The following is an 18,643-nucleotide window of genomic DNA, read 5'->3' as shown; positions in this document are numbered from 1 at the left end:
AAATTTCGAACTCTTCTTTTCATTAAAAAAAAAGCACAACTAAGTATGACAACTCCTGAAAATACTAATTCATGAAAGAGCCAGATAACCTCTTTATATTGTAAGATTGTCATGATCATTCCCTCTGCTTATCAGCAATGATATTTATAAAGGTTCAGTCGTTTAAGATAATGTTCATAAATCTACTCATGTGGACACATGTAAAGTGCAGTATGTCACAACATGCTGAAAGCGAACAGATGAGCGAGTGTGGCACTGTCAGTGCCTCTATATTCAAACTCCCATTCTTCCTCAGGAAACACTTTGGACTCAGACATGACTCAGACAGGCTGACACATGGACCTGATGAGATGCCAGCATCAATCTGAGTAGTAAATGTTAATAGATCTTAATTTCTTTTTCTTAAATGAATATTACTATTTTCACAAATTAAAATTCCTTAATGTTGAGGTTATATGAGAAAATTATTATAATTACCAGTTTGAAAGAATACAGATGTTATTTAAAATAAGTAGTGATGTTTTGATTATCAAGTAAATTATTTTCTGATAAACCATCACTGATGTTGACTATCGAAATATATCCATTCCAATATTAACATAAAATAATGTAAAGGTAAAATGTATTTCAAATGATAAGACTGTACCTACATTTTATTGCTTTACAGAAGAACATCAGTAAAGTACAATGAAACACAGGTAATTATTAGTAATAAGGTTTAAATCAGCTTTAAAGGAGAACTGATGAATTCAAATAAATGCCAATAGTCCTTTATAAAATTACTTTTCTCTGATTTTCCTGAAGAAATTAACAGTCTTAAGAGCAGCTAGCTACTCAGTGCCAAGTCTGGCACTAGATTTCAGGTGTGTTCCTTACCTTTGCTCCATGCTTATGTAGAACTTCCATGACATCATTGTGAGCTCTTTCTGCTGCAACGTGCAGAGGAGTCATGAAACTATAGAGAGGAGGAAAGGAAAAGGTAATTTCCTAACGTTTATTACATTTTCCCTTTAAGAATTAAACAACTCCTATAATTACACTTACTCTTTGTTTTTTTCGTTAACATTTGCTCCTTTTCTAAGTAACAATTCTGTCACTTGTTTTCGTTTGGGATGCAGGGAGGCCACAGCACAATGCTGTAAAGTAAATAAAAATAAGTTAAACTATTTAAAAGTAGATTTCTGAATTAAATAGCACATGGCTGACTATTTAGAACATTGTTATTTCAAAATACACATATATTTTACATTATGGAGATGACCAAAATTTCTCCTAAATATGCTGGAAGTACAAAACATAAGCCTTTATTTTAGAGCAAGACAAAATTATGAGCAAGACAAAATTTAATGCTATCTTACTTAAGCATTAAATGAGACTTTTTTCTTTTTCTTTAGCCAATAAACAACTACCTAGTACATATTTATTTGACAGTATCAGAATACTGCCTCTCCAAAGCTACAAAAATCTGTAACTAGATTACTCAATTCTTCATTAGACTGTCAGCCACCTAAATCATATTTCTTAAACTCTTCCACAGAGATACTCCTAGCACTACAGAAGAAAAAGCCTATACGCCTAGTGAGAGGCAACAGACCTCAAGGAGCTTAATGGGAGAAGTATTCAGAAATTTTATGTTTTATCCTGTTAACGAGGTGTGATCAAAAAGTACAGTGAATATTTGAATTAAAAACAATTTATTATATAGATACAGTGCCATTAACCCCCCTCAAAATACTCCCCTCACTTCGAACACACTTATCCCATCGTTCTTGCCTCTTTCTGAAGGAGTTCTGGAAGTCCTCTTACGTGGGTGTCTGTAGTTGCCCTGTCACAGTTGCCCTGTGGCTACCTTGATGTCCTGAATCGCTTCAAAACATTTACCGTTGTTGGCCATTTTGACTTTGGGAAAGAGCCAGAAGTCGCATGGTACCAGATCCGGTGAATAAAGTGGGTGAGGACACACCGTAATGTTTTTATTTGACAAAAGTTGCCATACCAGAAGCGATGTGTGACACGGAGCTTTTCCGTTGTGATCAAACCATACGGTGAAAACTGCTGCCGAGTGCCATCCAATAGAAAGGCAGGGATCTTCAATATGGGAAACGGTGCATCAGACCTTAGTAACAGTGTGTGAAAAGTTTTAACTTGTTCGGTGAATACAGTCGGGTGTGAGCCACGGTTGAGAGAAGATGTGTTTTAAAGTGCTGTAAATCATCCTCCATCATGACAACGCTCCATGTCACACATTGCTCCTGGTACAGCAATTTCTGTCAAATAAAAACATTATGGTGTGTCGTCATCTACCTTATTCACTGGATCTGGCACCATGCGACTTCTGGCTCTTCCCCAAAGTCAAAATGATTCAGGACATCAAGGTAGCCATGACAGTGCAACTAAAGACACTCACAAAAGAAGACTTCCAGAACTGCTTCAGAAACTGGTAAGAATGGTGGGAGTACCCCTCAAAGCAAGGGGGAGTACTTTGAGGGGGTTTAATGGCAATGTGTCTTACACTGTAATAAGTTTTTTTATTTAAACATTCACCTTATTGTTTGATAACACCTCATGTCCACCTTTCGTATTCAACTTCATTTTATATGAACATTTGCATTAAAATTTAAAAAGTAAAAAACTATTTACTAATGAATAAAATGAACGCTCCAAAAACGCAGGTCAAGTTTACTCTGGGCTTTGAGCATCCCCTGGCATAATGCTGTGTAGCTTGAATGTATTTGAACCCATTTGAGAGCCATATATTTAAGTGCACATACAGTTGGTCCATTCAGTTTGGTAATTCTTTTAATGTTGTTTTCAGCATGTATTGACTACGGCTTGACTTTTTTGTGCCAGATATATGAGAGTGTTAACTGAAGCATATTTAGCGGTTTGTGATAGAGGTATTACAAACATTTAAATTCTGAATTCAGGAATAATCTAACCAGCTCTATACCTGAAACTTAATGTGATCAATGACAATGAAAATAAACTAATTTTTCTGAAAATACATTAGAAGGAAAAACAGGAATAGTTTTAAAGACAGTTTGCACAGTCTGGAACAAAAAATTCATAATCTTAGCCATTTTTCTATAATGAATGTAATAATCCATTGACTACAATTGCTCAAAAGGATGACGCAAGAATCTTTGGAAATACTTTAATCTTCTATAGCAAACAAATATAGTACTTATTTAGCAACCCCAAGAAAAAAAATTCTATAGAGAAAATCACATTTTGTACTTCATGAAAGCATTGGCTATAAAGGTAGATTTGTTATAATATGGCTGGGTAAAGATAAAAGTAAAAATAATTTCCAACTCAAGATTGAGTAAAAGTATTTTCTCACCCAGAAAGCAATAAGCTACTGAACTAAATGTAAAGATCAATACAACCAACATTAAAAATGCCAATTCCTGGCACTTCAGATACTAAAGTTAAGGTTTCTGAAATGAAAATCCTATTTTGTGCTCACACTACTATTACAGATCCAGGGAACAGTTTAGGTTAACAGTGAAATCTTACCAGTGCAGTTTCATGCGACTGTGGTTGTTTGAAATTAATTATTTCCAAGGCAAGTGTTTTTTTAACTTTGGCTAGGTCAGCTTCTCTGGCTGCTTGTAGTAAAGAATGACCTTTAAATTCATCTGTTAATGAAATAATGGTTGAGATAAAAAGGATTTAAAAATCTATAAAAATCATTAGAATAATTATAAAGCAGGAAAACTATTAATTTTAAATTGTCCTATATTTTAGCCACAGAAGGAGCATGGCGATATGATAATAAAGGTGCAAAGGATGAGGGTGTAGGTTAATGAAAATTTTTGAAGTCTGTATGCTCTGAAATAAGATTGTTCTATACGCTAAGAGTTCATAAAGATCCACATACAAAGATACGTATTCTAGCAAAGTTTTAAAACAAGCAACTTAATTGTCCACCAAATGGAAACCAGTTAAATAATTTGTGAACACGTTGGAATACTTAATAGCTCTTAAAAAAAAGATAGATCTACATATACGACAGGAAAATATGTATTATTAAATGAAAATTCAAGTAGCAGAAGAGAAAGGATAGGTTGACTCAATTGTTTGCCATTGTTACTACTACTATTGGCACCACAACTAAATGTAAGTAATGGTATACAAAAGACATTTTAGAGAAATGGTCACCAAAATATTAATAATGATTATGTCTTCACACAGAGAAAGAAAGAACTGAATTCTGGGAGAAGTGCCAGAATTTGAAATATTGTCAAAGAACATTTAATATTTTATTTATTATTTGTATACGAGTGAAAAATTTTTGAATGGCTTTTCTAAATTAATTGCATAAATAAAGATCCAATTTTTATTTATTAAAAACACATAGTCTTATTTTCTATTTTACAAGTTAGGTTAATATGACAACTTATTAACAAAAAAGCTGAACACTCTTTTAAAAAGAAGCAAATGATATGTGACCTAATATATTATGTCACAATTCCAGGCCCTCTCATGTTCAGGCCTTTCTATCTGCCTGGTACTGAATTTTTTTCTCTTTTCTTTTCTCTCCTCTCCTTTGAGGGCCCCATCTCACTTCCCTCTTTCCCTCAAAAGACACAGAGAGAAAAATCTATTGAAAGGGAGAAGATATTTTCAAATGATATATACAATAAGGCGTTAATATCCAAAATATATAAAGAACTCATACAATTGAATATCCAAAAAACAATCCAATTAAAAAATGGAAGAGGACCTAAACAGGCATTTCTCCAAAGATATATGGATAGCCAACAGACATACAAAAAGGTGTTCAACATCACTCATCATCGGGAAAATGCAAATCAAATTCGAATGACTGTTATGAAAAAAATCAACAAATAACAAGCGCTGACAAGGCTGTGGAGAAAAGGGAACTCTCGTGCACTGTTGGTGGAATAGTAAATTGGTGCAGCCACTACGAAAACAGTATACAGGTTCCTCAAAATATTAAAAATAGAACTACCATACAATCCAGCAATTCTACTTCTTGGTATTTATCCAAGGAAAACAAAAACACTAGTTCAAATAAATATATGCACCCCTTGAAGAAAAGTGCATTGTTACTGTGCGGTTACATTTTGGCTTCTGGCTTTCTTTAATTTGAACTACATTCTTGTCTGCCTGACAGTCACAGATGTCATCTCTGCAAGAGATGAACACAGAGTGGTGGTGGCAAAATTTCTAGAATGTTATTAAAAAAAAAACAACAAAAAACAAAAAACCCCACCCACACCCACGTGCCCGTTCAAAACAAACTAAACTTCTGTAAAGCATCTCAGGTTCTTTCAGGTTTGTATTATATAGAGCGATGTAGGTGAAATTATAGTACTTTATATTTTTACTTATAATGACAACTACCAATTCTTTTTCACTTAAATTAGGTTGAGAAATTTCATTTAATGGTAGCTGACGTACCATTTTCAATTGGGAAAATTCATTTATATCTGTGGTAAACTTTATTTTGATGAAAAATTACAGTAGTATTTTACCACCAGATGAAAAAAAGATAAGCATCATTTAAAAATTAATGTATTTAAAATACAGAGGAAACCATTTATATAATATATATCAGGCTTTGTTTCGAATGAATCTTGCCCCCCACCCCGATCCTTAATGTAAAAATCTTGTGCTATAACTTTTAAGGCCATACAAATAAGAGTGCTAAACTGTGGACTTAAAAGTAGGTGTGTAAATATTTTTAATCAGTGTTAGTTGGAAAATAAAACGTAACAACTATATTAAAAATATGTGCACTCCTATGTTCATTGCTGTATTAGTTACAATAGCTGAGATACAGAAGCAAACTGGGTATCCAACCATAGATCAATGGATACAGATGTGAAGATGTGACCCCCCCCACACACAGAGGATATTACTCAGTCATCAAAAAGGAAATTTTCACATTTGCGACAATATAGATGGATCTAGAGGGTATTTTACTAAGTAAAATATGTGAGATAGACAAATACCGTAGGATTTCACTTATATGTGGAATCTAAAACAACAAATCAAATGAACAAAAACAAAATAGAAACAGACTCACATACAGAGAACAAAGTGATAATTGCCATGGGGAGAGGGGTGGGAGAATGGTTGAAAAACGTGAACGGAAAAAAGAGATACAAACTTCCAGTTATAAAATAAGTAACTCATGGGGATGTAAAACACAGCATAGGGAAAGCAGTCAATAATATAATAATAACTTTGTATGGTGATAGATGGCTACTAGACTTACAGTGGTGATCAAATCTAAGGTATATAAATGTTTAATCACTATGTTGTACACCTGAACTACTATAATATTGTATGTCAACGATACTTCAATTTAAAAAAGACCAGAAAGACACACACAGAAATACTTGTCTTATTAACTACTACTCATTGTTCAAGGTCTCAGTTTACATACACTGGGTAAGCCTTTCAGACATTTCCCATTGTTGGGTTATGATTCCATTTTATGAAATCCACTGCATTTGCAGTTAGCTTTATATCATAGGACACATTACACTGTCTTATTTGTTATGGTAGTCTTATCACCTAGTACAGTGTATATATATCAATAAGGAACTCAATAAGTATTTGTTGTACGAATGATGGATATTTATAAAATAAGTGATGGTGGGTTCAGGGAAAAACATTTTTCTATAACCTTTTGTTTAGTGGTATATTACCATTGCTAAATTCCTCATAGTATAGGACTTTGAAACTTTAGAAACCCAAAATCAAGGTTAGATAAAATTAAAGTAAGCCAGTATTTTCAAATAACAAAATTATAGATTTTCATTGAATGATAAACTATCACATGTAAGGAGCAGGATCCTGACAACTGCAATAGAAGGTGACATACTGAGAACCGATCTCAAGCAAAAAGCATGGTTTTGCTTAGCTCCTCCACCAGTCTAGAGAAATTTAAACTGAATTAAAATTATACTGGCTTTTTTTTCTAATGCCAAATATTCCATGAATATCAAAATGATACATGCAATTCTACCTTTGCAATTACTCCTTTAAGATCAGACAAGGTGGCTCAGAAGAAAACTAAATAGGCAAATTTATGAAAAGCATAAACAATAAGACTGCAGTACTAAGGAATGATGATGCACTAATGCAATTAAACAGCATATTTTCTCAAGTAGCAAAAAGTAAAATATTCCTTATCTTTGTTCTTTAGAAAAGTAGCATATTTCTGCCCAAACTGACATTCAAATTTAAAATATTTTATTGACAAATAAGAATAAAAGAACCCAGAGAATGAAAAAAACTGTCAACTGCATAATTGTCCTTCTAAATGTGAAGGTTACATCAAGGCTTGTTTTTAAAACCTCAAGGAAGTTAAATAATTAAAAAGGTAAGTCAGATTATTCAGACTTACCCTGAAAATTTAGTATTTACAGAATGCCTTAAAAGTTTCTCTTTCTAGATGCATTTTGAAATGAGAATGAAAGCTACTTTCAGTATATTCAGCTCTAATATGTGCAGAACCTAAGCTACCTTGTTCATTTGGCTTCATGAAAACAACACATTGAAAAAACAGACAAGAAAAAGCACAAAAAAAAAGTGTGTGATGAAAATGCTGTAATCGTGGGTGAGATTAAAATCCTGTTTTTGTTTCCTACATAATGTTCTTCAAGAGAATTCTGTAATTGTAAATGCCTAGTATAAAGCAGTGGACATGATGATGACAACTGCAGTTAGAGAAGTTCAAACTTTGTTAAATCCTATTCTTCAGACAATTCAATTCATTGGTAGAATCTTACTTAATAAAGGAGATACTGAAAAGTTCATAAAGTGCTCTAAATCAGGGAATTTCTTCCTTTACAAAGCTATACAAATTTAGGTTAAATCTTACTGTTTACAGAATCAGACCAGTGAAATATAAAATCATAATACCCATAATCTGCAAAATGATTGTAAGGAAAAAAATTGTCAAATGGTGACATGGGGATAAAGCTGAGCCCAGGATATCAACTAACAGAAGGAAATGAGAAAAACATATTAAAAAAATAAGTTTTGAGTTAAGTTAAATTCAATTCAATAAACTTGCTGAACACATACACAGTGCAAGTCGGGGGTAGGCAGATATATAGGCCCAAACACAAATACCATCCACACATTTTATAACAAGGCATTGTACAGGTACTAAGAACACAAAATAACAAAACTAAAGGTTTTTCCAATAATTTAAATCTCACTGGGAAGCTAGAACATATACACAGAAAAATGAACTATATAATGCGAGATAACATATGGCCAGAGTCATCACAGTGGGAGAGAAAATAAATGCACTTCTACAAGGATTCATTGCTAAGACATCTGCCCAGTTATAATCTGGTTTGTGCAGGTTTGTTATCTAGTAGATGTCATCTGTTCTAGCACCAAAATAAGTTAAAATTTCCACTTAAACAAGATCAATATTGCAAGGAACACTTTCCTGTTTTAACATGAACTAGTTATGGTTTAAACTTAAAACAGGTTAGCAGCCATCATTTTGACTATGCCTTATGTCAAGTTATCATTTAAAGATTTTCTCAGGTGTTTATAGCTAGTTACCTGATTCTTAGAATCCTACAAGAGAGATACCCATAGGATCAGTTACAAATTAGGTAGGTAACGCCCAGTTTAATTTAACCTGAAATGCCCACATGTAGAATTAACTATATCTCAATATTTGATATGACAAGTAAATGTAATGTGGTATCCAGAATGAGAGCCTGGAAAAGAAAAGGAACTTTAGGTAAAAATAAAGGAAATATGAGTCGAGTCTGGCCTTTGGTTAATAATGTGTCAATGCTGGCTCGTTAGCTGGCTCGTTAACTGTGACAAATGTGCTATACTAATAAAGACGTTAATAATGGGGAAACTGGGGTGGGGTACATGAGAACTCTTCTATTTTTGTAACTTTTCTATAAATCTAAAACAAAAAATTTATTTAAAATTATATATATGTAATATGTATCAGATTTGAGAAGATTACTTCTACCAAATCGTAAAAATGGTCTTATGTAAATTAGGGCAAATGATTTCACTTGGGCTGTAACACACAAAAGAAATAAAACATGATTGTGCAAGCTTGCAGAGCTTGGGAAACAACGAGTGCTCAATAATGTTAGATATCTATTATTACCAATAGCACAGGAATATAAGCTCTATAAACTCAGAGATTTTTTTCTGGATTGTACACTGCTGCATTTCCAGTGCATGGTACACAGTAAGTATTCAATAAATAGTTATTGATTGACTCATCTTCATTAGTCTTGGGGGGAAAAAGGGGAGTCTTAACTCATGAATTAGAATTAGGCTTGAGTAAACATAAAGTAGTGTATGAATATAAGATTCCTGTGGAATCATTAAGAAAAGTATATGATCAGAAATGAGAATTATCAACTAATACATGCATAAGAATGGAAGGATAGTATTCAAGTTAGACAAAACACCTAAATCTAACACCTAAACAAAACACCTAAAATCTAACTAAAAATGAGATACTCTAATTTGCAACAAACAATACTGACTTCGGGATATAAATACATACAAGTCAATCTCTCCCGGAGCTCCGGAGTTGGAGCCATATCCACCGCACTTTTGCCGTGGCAATTGACTAACGTCGGATCAGCACCATGGCTGAGTAACAAGGAGCAGACTTCTACGCGATTCTTAGATGCAGCCTCATGGAGTGGCGTAAACTGCCAGAGATCCATAGCATTCACACAGGCTCCATGCTGAATTGAGAAAAAAAGTTTTAGGTCAGGAATCATTTTGCTGAATCAGATAAAACTCAGACTTATTTCACTGTGAATTTCAGTTATAATTCTTTGAAATATCAATAAGTGTTTTAATTAATTTCAGCTTTTAAAAACAGTTTTAAAAAGTTGAATGTTTTAAAAATTTTGAGACAATGGTAATACTAAAAAATTATTTTATTTTCTTAAAAATGTTATTTGCCAAAAAACAAATGAAAACTCAGGACAAGTTAAAAAAACACAAATGAAATTCAGTATTTTTAATTTCTCTTACCTTTAGTAGCAGTTCTGTGACTTCATAATGTCCATATGAACATGCATTATGAAGAGGCACAAGTCCACTAAATGAAAAAAGGTAAATTAAAATATTAAAATTTCAAATAATTTATATCTATCCAAGAAACAAAAATCTAATAAATCCCAATAATTATATTAAAATATTTTAAAGCACCTTAATAATGGTAAAAACACCAATTAGAAAAGCATTTAGGCAAAAGGACAAAGGACATGTACTGACAATTGCATGCTTTCTACATCAAGTATTTACAGAAAAATGTTGATAAGAGAATTGAAATATTCCTACCATTTTGTTTCACTTTCAAGGTAATTTCCAGCATAAGAAATGAATATCCAAACTACGATAACTTGCATTTCAAAGTACCATAGACCCCCTTTTTGTGGTGTACTTCTCTCGATAACTCACCTATTGTACACCCATCTGTTTCTCAGACATGCACAAGGAGACAGAGATGTTCAAGACATCAGGCATCTGTACCCCTATACTATTGGGACCCCATTCACACATGGCACAAAACCTGGCGCAGGTAAGAGAGAAACAGAGCATGGAAAGAGCAGATTTGAAATGGATGGATTCCCCTTCTGAGAATTATCTCAAGTACTGAGTTCATTCTTCATTTCTAAGTTCCCTGACATGGGCACAGTGAAAGAAACCCCCCTCCAGGGCTTCTCTTCTTTATGCTGCCAGTAAGAGGAGTATAATATGAATCTACTTTACCTGGATAGTAAGGGCAATGATCTTTTAGATCTTAAGGTGAGATAATGAGAAATGTTAGCCCATCACATAGGAAAGCAGACCTGATTCATATGTCCCTAGAGACTAGATAGGAAACTGGTATAAGTTTTCCAAAATATACCTATTCATAAGTAAATGACGATATTGCTTTTTTGGTTCTCACAGCCTTACTTCCGTACCAACCTTCATTGGGACCTTTTAGGTTTTCCGAGTTCAGATGTCCAGGATTTCATCAGAAAAAAAATGAAATTAGAAAACTATATACTAATGATTTTGGTTTATTAATATGAGATGGTCCTTTCATACCAGAGGAGTATGATAGTTATATTACAACCAGAATTTTCAATTTGTTTTATCTGTCTTTCTGAAATGTAACTTGAGTTGTAAACTAATAATTGCAATGAGAAAAACAAAGTTTAACTTCAAATAACGGAATTGCAATAAAATTAAACTAATTTAGGAAATTATTATGAGATGCATCCTTCATAGGTAGGAATCTGAAAATAAAGTCAAACTAAAGTTACAAATATTCTTAAAATGCTACACAACCTGTAACGAAATGGAATATGACTTTGTCTACTGTTCAACAACTTTAGGGTCAGATGTTGAAAACAAAGCACAACAATCATGAGCAAAACCATCAAAGGAAAGAAACCGATACACCTACCCTTTGTCTTTTGCATGAACGTCAGCACCATGCTGAAGAAGCAGCTGCACTATTCGAACTCTGTTGTAGCCCGCGGCCAGATGTAAAGGAGTAGACTAGGAAACAGAAAGAAGAACACATCCCTCTCTTCAGGTAAATAATTCTTGCTTTGTCATTTAATCTGTATTTATTTAGATTTAAACACAATGAATGTTAACATACACAAAAATTACTGAGTCGAAGTGCCAAAAATTCCTGTTTCCTAATTGGATGAGAATCAACTCACTTATCCCAGGAGTAAATTCTAACTTCAGTGCCATTCTCCTATTTCTCTTACTTGTTTCTCGAGGCCTTCAGAAATCAAGCCCTGCCCTAATATCTCTACATTATTTTTTACTTCTTTCCAACATGAACCACTCTCCCTGCTCTGGGAAGACATGTCAAACCTCACAATCCTCGTAACTGGAAACATTCTTCCTTATTCTGCTTAAATCCTGTCCACCTTTCAGGTTCTAAGTTTTCAATCCTAATTCCATCATAAAGACTTACCTAAGAGCCAAGCTCTCAAAATTTCTCTTTAATAGGAAAAGTTGAAAAGCCTCTCTAAAGAACTATTTGAGAAACTTTAGTGGAAACAGAAAGGACAATGGACCATATTCACTACATGTGGCTGCCTGCAATGGGTCAAAACTAATTTGCCACATTGGATGCAATGAAATATGCCAAAATAGTATTTAATTCTTCTATTTTACATACCACACATGCAGGATAAACACTTGAGAAAAATATAGTTTCTTTCCAACTAATTTCTGCCACATTTTAATCTGAACTAATTTTTAAAAGGTTCTCTGCTCAAATTTAATATAGTAATCAAAATAACGAAACTTCTCACCTTTTTAAAAAGAATAAAAAATAACATTACTTTAATTAAAAGTTTCTGTATAACCATAACAATTTCCCCACTTTTGCTCATTTATTTAAAGTTTAAATACTGTAACAGCTTTTCACACAGGGTCTAATAATAATATGAAAGTAATAATACTTTCATGTACTGTCATTTTTCCTATCTTCTATTTGGGCCTTGGGATTTAATAAGATTTTCAATTTATTTTCTTTACATACTACTTGCAAATGTCAAGATACAAAAGAACTAACTACTGTATTACCTCTTACTGCTTTCAAGGCATTCCATACATTTTATATATTCTGATAGTCTCTAAATTTAGGAAATATTTTGAGCAATACACAGCGAATAAGGAGGAGACCATGTAGATTTAAGAGAGTACTGAATAGGGAGTCAGGAAACCTGATTATATTGCTGGCTCTTATGAAACTGTGAAAGTCATATTACTTATATACCTCAGCTTCTTCATGTGTAAAAGAGATAAAAATCACCCATCGTAGCTATCTCAAAAATGTGTGAAAAATAAAGTTTTCTCCCATACAAAAACAATGTTAAAATGTGAAATGCCATATAAAACTAGAGGATTAAAATTTTTGTATCATCAAACAACATGCTCACCCAACTTTCTGCTTTTAGACACATGTCAAATGTTATTGCAAATGATACCTCCAGGGTGTATCAAGTTATTTTCAGGACTGTTTTCAACCTTCCTTTAATATTTTAAAGATGTCATTTCACTGTCTTCTGGCTTGCATTGTTTCAGACTAGAAATATGTCAACATCCTAATCTTTACTCCTTTGTAATATGTAAGAGGTTTTCCTCTGGATACTTTAGTACTTTCTCTTTATCAGTGGCTTTAAGCAATTTGATTGTGATGTACCTTGGTATAGTTTTCTTAATTTTTTTCTGTTTCCCTCTCTTTGTCCTTCCCTCTCCCTTTCTCTCCTCCCCCTCCCACCCAAAGCTTCTTGAACTTGCTATTTATTGTTTTCACCAAATTTGGAAAACTTTCAGCTATTATTTCTTCAAATACTTTTTCTTCCTTCTCTCTCACTATTCTCTCCTTCAGGGTCTCCAATTATACACATAGCAGGCTGCTTTCAAAGCTTGCTTTTAAACTTCATTAAGCAGGACGAAAGCAGCCTTTGGTTTAGGACTAATTTTCCTGTTTTAGTGAAGGAAAATTATCCTTCTGATTAATCTATGGTATCTAATGAATTATGAAACTTTTCCACTCTGGCTGGTGGCAACAAAAATTATTACAGACTGTGAGTTGCTAGGATTGCTACCTGTAATCTTTTTTGGGTGGTTCTTTTATGAGCCTCAGATAGTTCCCTCATACCCATATTAATCAGTACTCAGCTGAAGACAGTAAAGGGACCCTTTGCAGATGTCTGGAGCTCTCTTTTCTGTGTAGCTCTCCCTTCCTTGGTTCTCCATTCTGCTCAAACTCTCAATTCCATCTTCTCATCTCAAGGAGACCACTGGGTTCCTCCTGGTTTCCCCTCCTTGAGTTAATACTTTCTAAGCAGTAAGCTTGAGCAATTACACAGCTCAGCTTATTTAATTCCTATCTCTCAGAGATCACTGCCATACACTGCCTGATGCCCAATTTCTGAAAACGACTGTTTCATATATTTTGTCTATTTTTTTAAAAAAATTATTACTGTTTCAGGAACAAAAGTAAAACTAGTCCCTCTTACTCCATCTTGGATCATTTTCAGGACTGAATTGGACTTTACACTGCAGTTGGGAAGCTTCCTCCACAGACAATGATGGCTTTGGATGACTGTTTAGTCAGTGAACTCTTTTAAAGGACAGATGACATTTAATATTATATGTGAAAAAATGACATAGTCTTATGCTAATGCACAAAAAGATTTTCCTTTTTCATACAAATATTTTTTTAAATTTTTATTTGAACATGTTAATTCAATAATAGTTTTTATTTCTTTTCTTGAAAATGAACAAAGTCTCTAAATGAATGAATACATACACACACACATTGTGTATTTAGGACAAAACCTAAAAAAATATCTAGTTTCTGGATTTTTAAAAATCATTTTGAGACTATAAATTATTTATGCTTTGAAAATGATAACATATTTAGTTTTCAAACGGCTGAAATTTAAATAAACAAATTAGAAGGCTTTGTAACTAACAAGTTAGAAAGTGACAGGAAGCCTGAAATAAAGCAACTATGAAAAAAGGGAGTTAAGGAGTGTCAAAAACTGTTAGGAAGCAGAATTGATAGAATCTAATGATTGATGTAGGTAGTAAGGATTATAGCAGTTTCAGTTTGGAAATATTAGGGACAGATGAAAGAAAGGAAGGAAATAAGGGAGGGAAGAAGAAAGGGGAGAGGAGAGGAGCCCAGAGGGAAAGAACCTGAGGTCTGGGTTTATTGAATTTGAAGTGCCTATCTGACCAGAATTCAGGAGAGGTGAAGGCTGAACACAAATTTCGTCATCACTAATGCCCATTTAAAATACTGTAGCATCTGCCATGTATCTGGCACCATGTTAAGTGCTAGGGATAGCATGGCAAACAAGAAAGGCTCCATAATTTGCCCTTATTGGTTTTCTTATTCCTTAAAAACATGAAGTCCCTAAATGGTATACTTTTTTATTCAGAAGGACAAAAGATGAGAAAACAAAAGTCTAGTTTCCGAGCAGTCAACTAGAGAAAGGAGACAAATACAATTAAATGTGGCAAATACTGTAGTAAGGAAGTTGAAGATGCCATGGGAGCTCGAGGAAGCATACTGAAACCACGCTACAGGTAAGAAGGGAGTGGGGCAGGGAACATTCTCAGAACTGCTTCCTGAGGGGAACTTAAGGATAAACAGAAATCATTGAGGCAAAAAGATGGGGAATTTGATCGCAGGTAGTGTGGAGAGCATACCCAGTGGACATGGTATAACTGAGGAACTAAAAAAAAAAAACAACAACAAAATTCAGTGGCTAAGTGTAGTATGTGAGATGGGGGAAGATTCTTAAGAACAACAGGAAACTCCTGAAGAACTTTAAGCAGAAAATTATTTAAGACTGGGGTTTTTGAAAGATCACTCTAGTTACTCTATAGGAGGGCACACCCAATTACAAGAAGATGCGAATAGAGGACTGATGGACTATTCTAGGAGAGAGTAAATGACTGTGTCAGTTAGCAGAATTGGTAACAGCACCCAAGTAGAGGTATCTGAGCTGTGGGAGTGGATGAATTCACAGGGAGAGTGAGTGCAGAACAAGATGGATGAGATTTTCTAAGTAGTCATTGTAATGTGGATGCTAATTATGCAAACTAGTATCACTAGAAGGCACATAAAAATCTGTAAAATGCATGCAATAAATTTGAGGAAATGGTAGAAAGCAAAAAAAAGGTACAAATTGAGAACAAAGGATGATTTAAACAGGATTACACTACTAAGAGTCCAGAAGTTTCTCCTCTAGAAAAAAATTTACAACTAAACTTTATATACCAAATGATATCTTCTGATGCAAAGCAATTAAAATCGTGTGGCCAAGACTAAATTTAGTGAATGGTTACCACATAGTCCCAACTTTACACCCCAAGTGCCAAATGGCAAAGCAGTGATAAAACGAATTTTCTAAATGCTAGGATAATTAACAGTGTAACTTCAATTTTAAAAAAATAAAGCAGGCCCATTTGTAAAATACTCACATGTTATTTCACAATTTTGTGGTTGTAAACCAGTAAACACAAGAATCACAGAATCAAACAATTAAGACACTATACAGAAGACAGCAATCACCCAGTTTGTATACCTCAGATTTATTCTTAAAACATTCTTTTGTTGGGAATATTTTAAAAGTCAAACATGTACAGCGATAAAGTGTGGAACTGAAAATACAAAAACTCTATTTAAAAATTTAAATATTGTTCTGCTATAAGAGAAATGTTATTACTAATATTTTCATACTGTAAAATGTTTACGGAAAAAACAATCCTTATTTAAAGAAACCCCGTAATTCAAACTTTTCTTCTTGGAACCAGTCCATAAAAAAACAAAACAAACAAACAAAAAACCCCCATCTTTCATGATATAGATTTGCAGCACAGTATAAACCATTTAAGGTAGTTTTAACTTATCCTGCACGCACATGCATAGCTAAAATACGACAATCGACAACCCTGTTATGAAACTGTGGAAGCAATTTTAACATAAGTCCAAGCAGCATGATATAGGAAATGAGTAAAGGCTTTTAAGTCTTGCCTTCTTGCTTTGAAAATGTATTAAGGTATGTGGTTTTCAGCTAATTTCTTCCTGTTTCTGAGCCTTGCCTTCCAATGCCCGTAACATGAGAATTGTAATTCCTACCATACAGGCTATTTTATGGATTAAAGACAACTATATAAAGCACCTAAGAGAGTAGTACCACATAGAGAAAGCTCAACAAATGATAGTTATTACTTGTTATCGCCTTATTAAGTATCTTACACACTTAGAAGTTCTTAATGGCCATTTATCAGTCCTCACCTTACTTTACCTATCAACATTATTTGACATAGCTGATCACTTCTTCCTTCTTGAAATGTGTCTCCCCTTGGTATCTAGGACAGCTAGATACCTACCTCACTGGTCACTCCATGGTCTTCTTTTCTGTTTTTTTCTCATTTTCTTGATATTGGTGTACTCCAGGAATGTCTTTAGACCTCTTTTCTTCATTATCTATACTCATTCCTTTGATGATCTCATGCAGTCCTGTTGTTTTAAATAACATTCATACACTGACAACTTCTCAATTATATCTCCAGCTCAGTCTTCTTTGCTGAATTTCAGACTCTCATAATCTAACTTCCTACTTAACATCACCATACGTATATACAGAAGACATTGTACGGTTAGCATTTCCAAAATGAACTCCTACTATTCCCCCCAAAACCTATTCTGCAGAATTCCCTATTGCTGTTAATGGTAACTCCATCCTTTTAGTTAATCAGGTCAAAAACTTTGAGTCTGTCTTGATTCCCATCTTTCTCTCACACTCTATGCTCAGCGCATCAGACTCTTTATGTTGGCCATCTCTAAATTATCTCCAGAATCCAATCACTTCTCATCACATCTACTGTCACCATCCTGGCCTAAGCCACTATCCTCTCTCAGATGGTTGGTTGCAACAGCCTTCAATTTGGCCTCCTTGCTTCCAGCATAATCTTCTTGGAATCTACACAACATAGCAGCAGAGTGATTCTGTTAAAAAGTATGTTAAATACATGAATTCTTTGTGCAAAATCTTCCAATGGCTTTTCATCTCACTCTAAGTAAAAACTAAAGTCTTTATAATGGTCTACTCTGTCGTAAACGATCTCTCCCATCACTACCCTCCAACTTTCTGCCCTCAGTTTTTACTCTGCTCCCCTTGGTTCATTCCACATAGCTCAATTGCCATTAACTATTAATTAGCTAAAACCACTGGGAATTAGACTGTACTAATCAGTGAACTATCTTCTGAAAAAATTAAAGGCCTGCCAGTAACAAAATATTTTCCCATTTTAATTTCACATATGACTTCTTAACAAATCCAAACAATGGAAGACAAAATATTCTTGCACACAAAATTAAAAAACCTTATGGACACGCAATGCAGTTGTCAGCTTTGGAAGATCTAGGTATTACTATGTGCCTAGAATATAAAAATTTAATTTCTAAGATTTTTCTTCCCACTGAGGAAAGAAATCATAGTAACTATTTTTCAAGATTTAAATATATTATTACATATTCAATCCCAAGGGAATTTTAGCATTTACATTTTAACACATATTGCTATCTTACAAATGACTGCTGGGTATAGAGGAAAGGTTTCTGTGATCTGATAGTGCTGAGAAAGCTTTTGAAGTTAATTACCATATAGACAGAATATCCCAACCTCTATAACACTTTTCATCTGAGAAGTGTAAAATATTTTTTAAATTCTTACTTTCTTAAGACTATTATTATTATTCTATTTTTATAAAGTACAAAGTTTGGGGCATTCCTTAAACAAGATTTTAAAATAAGATTCCAAAATACCAATACTTCAAAATGATTATCTCCTTTTCTCTTGTTCTGTCTTTAGACAATACTTTTGTAATAAAAATTTTTAAAAGATTGCCAAAGACTGGTCCTGAAACTATTCACCACAGTCTTTTACTAATACTTGTCTCAAATTAATGTATTTATTTATGTGTCCGTCTCCTCTAATCCACTGTGACCTCACTGAGAATGGAGAACACATCTTGATTTTGTTTCATAGGTACTTAACATAGCACCTCATATATAGTAGGGTATTAAAAAAAATGAATG

At 33.7% G+C, this 18,643-nt stretch overlaps 1 protein-coding gene across 1 annotated transcript in view; it reads right to left on the bottom strand.

The window, feature by feature from the left end:
- Nucleotides 1-18,643, bottom strand: part of TNKS (tankyrase) — a 185,916-nt gene that overhangs the window by 53,331 nt on the left and 113,942 nt on the right. The window contains exons 6-11 of the mRNA XM_081045483.1: nt 11,456-11,550; nt 10,030-10,096; nt 9,548-9,734; nt 3,520-3,641; nt 1,045-1,136; nt 877-955 (exon numbers count right to left, since the gene is read on the bottom strand). Coding sequence (XP_080901609.1) covers nt 877-955; nt 1,045-1,136; nt 3,520-3,641; nt 9,548-9,734; nt 10,030-10,096; nt 11,456-11,550 — 642 coding nt within the window. The remainder of the gene's footprint in view (nt 1-876; nt 956-1,044; nt 1,137-3,519; nt 3,642-9,547; nt 9,735-10,029; nt 10,097-11,455; nt 11,551-18,643) is intronic.

The sequence above is a fragment of the Rhinolophus hipposideros genome (genome assembly GCF_964194185.1).
Source record: "Rhinolophus hipposideros genome assembly, chromosome: 4".
In the NCBI taxonomy this organism is placed as follows: Eukaryota; Metazoa; Chordata; class Mammalia; order Chiroptera; family Rhinolophidae; genus Rhinolophus; species Rhinolophus hipposideros.
This window is presented reverse-complemented; position numbering and strand designations above follow the sequence as displayed.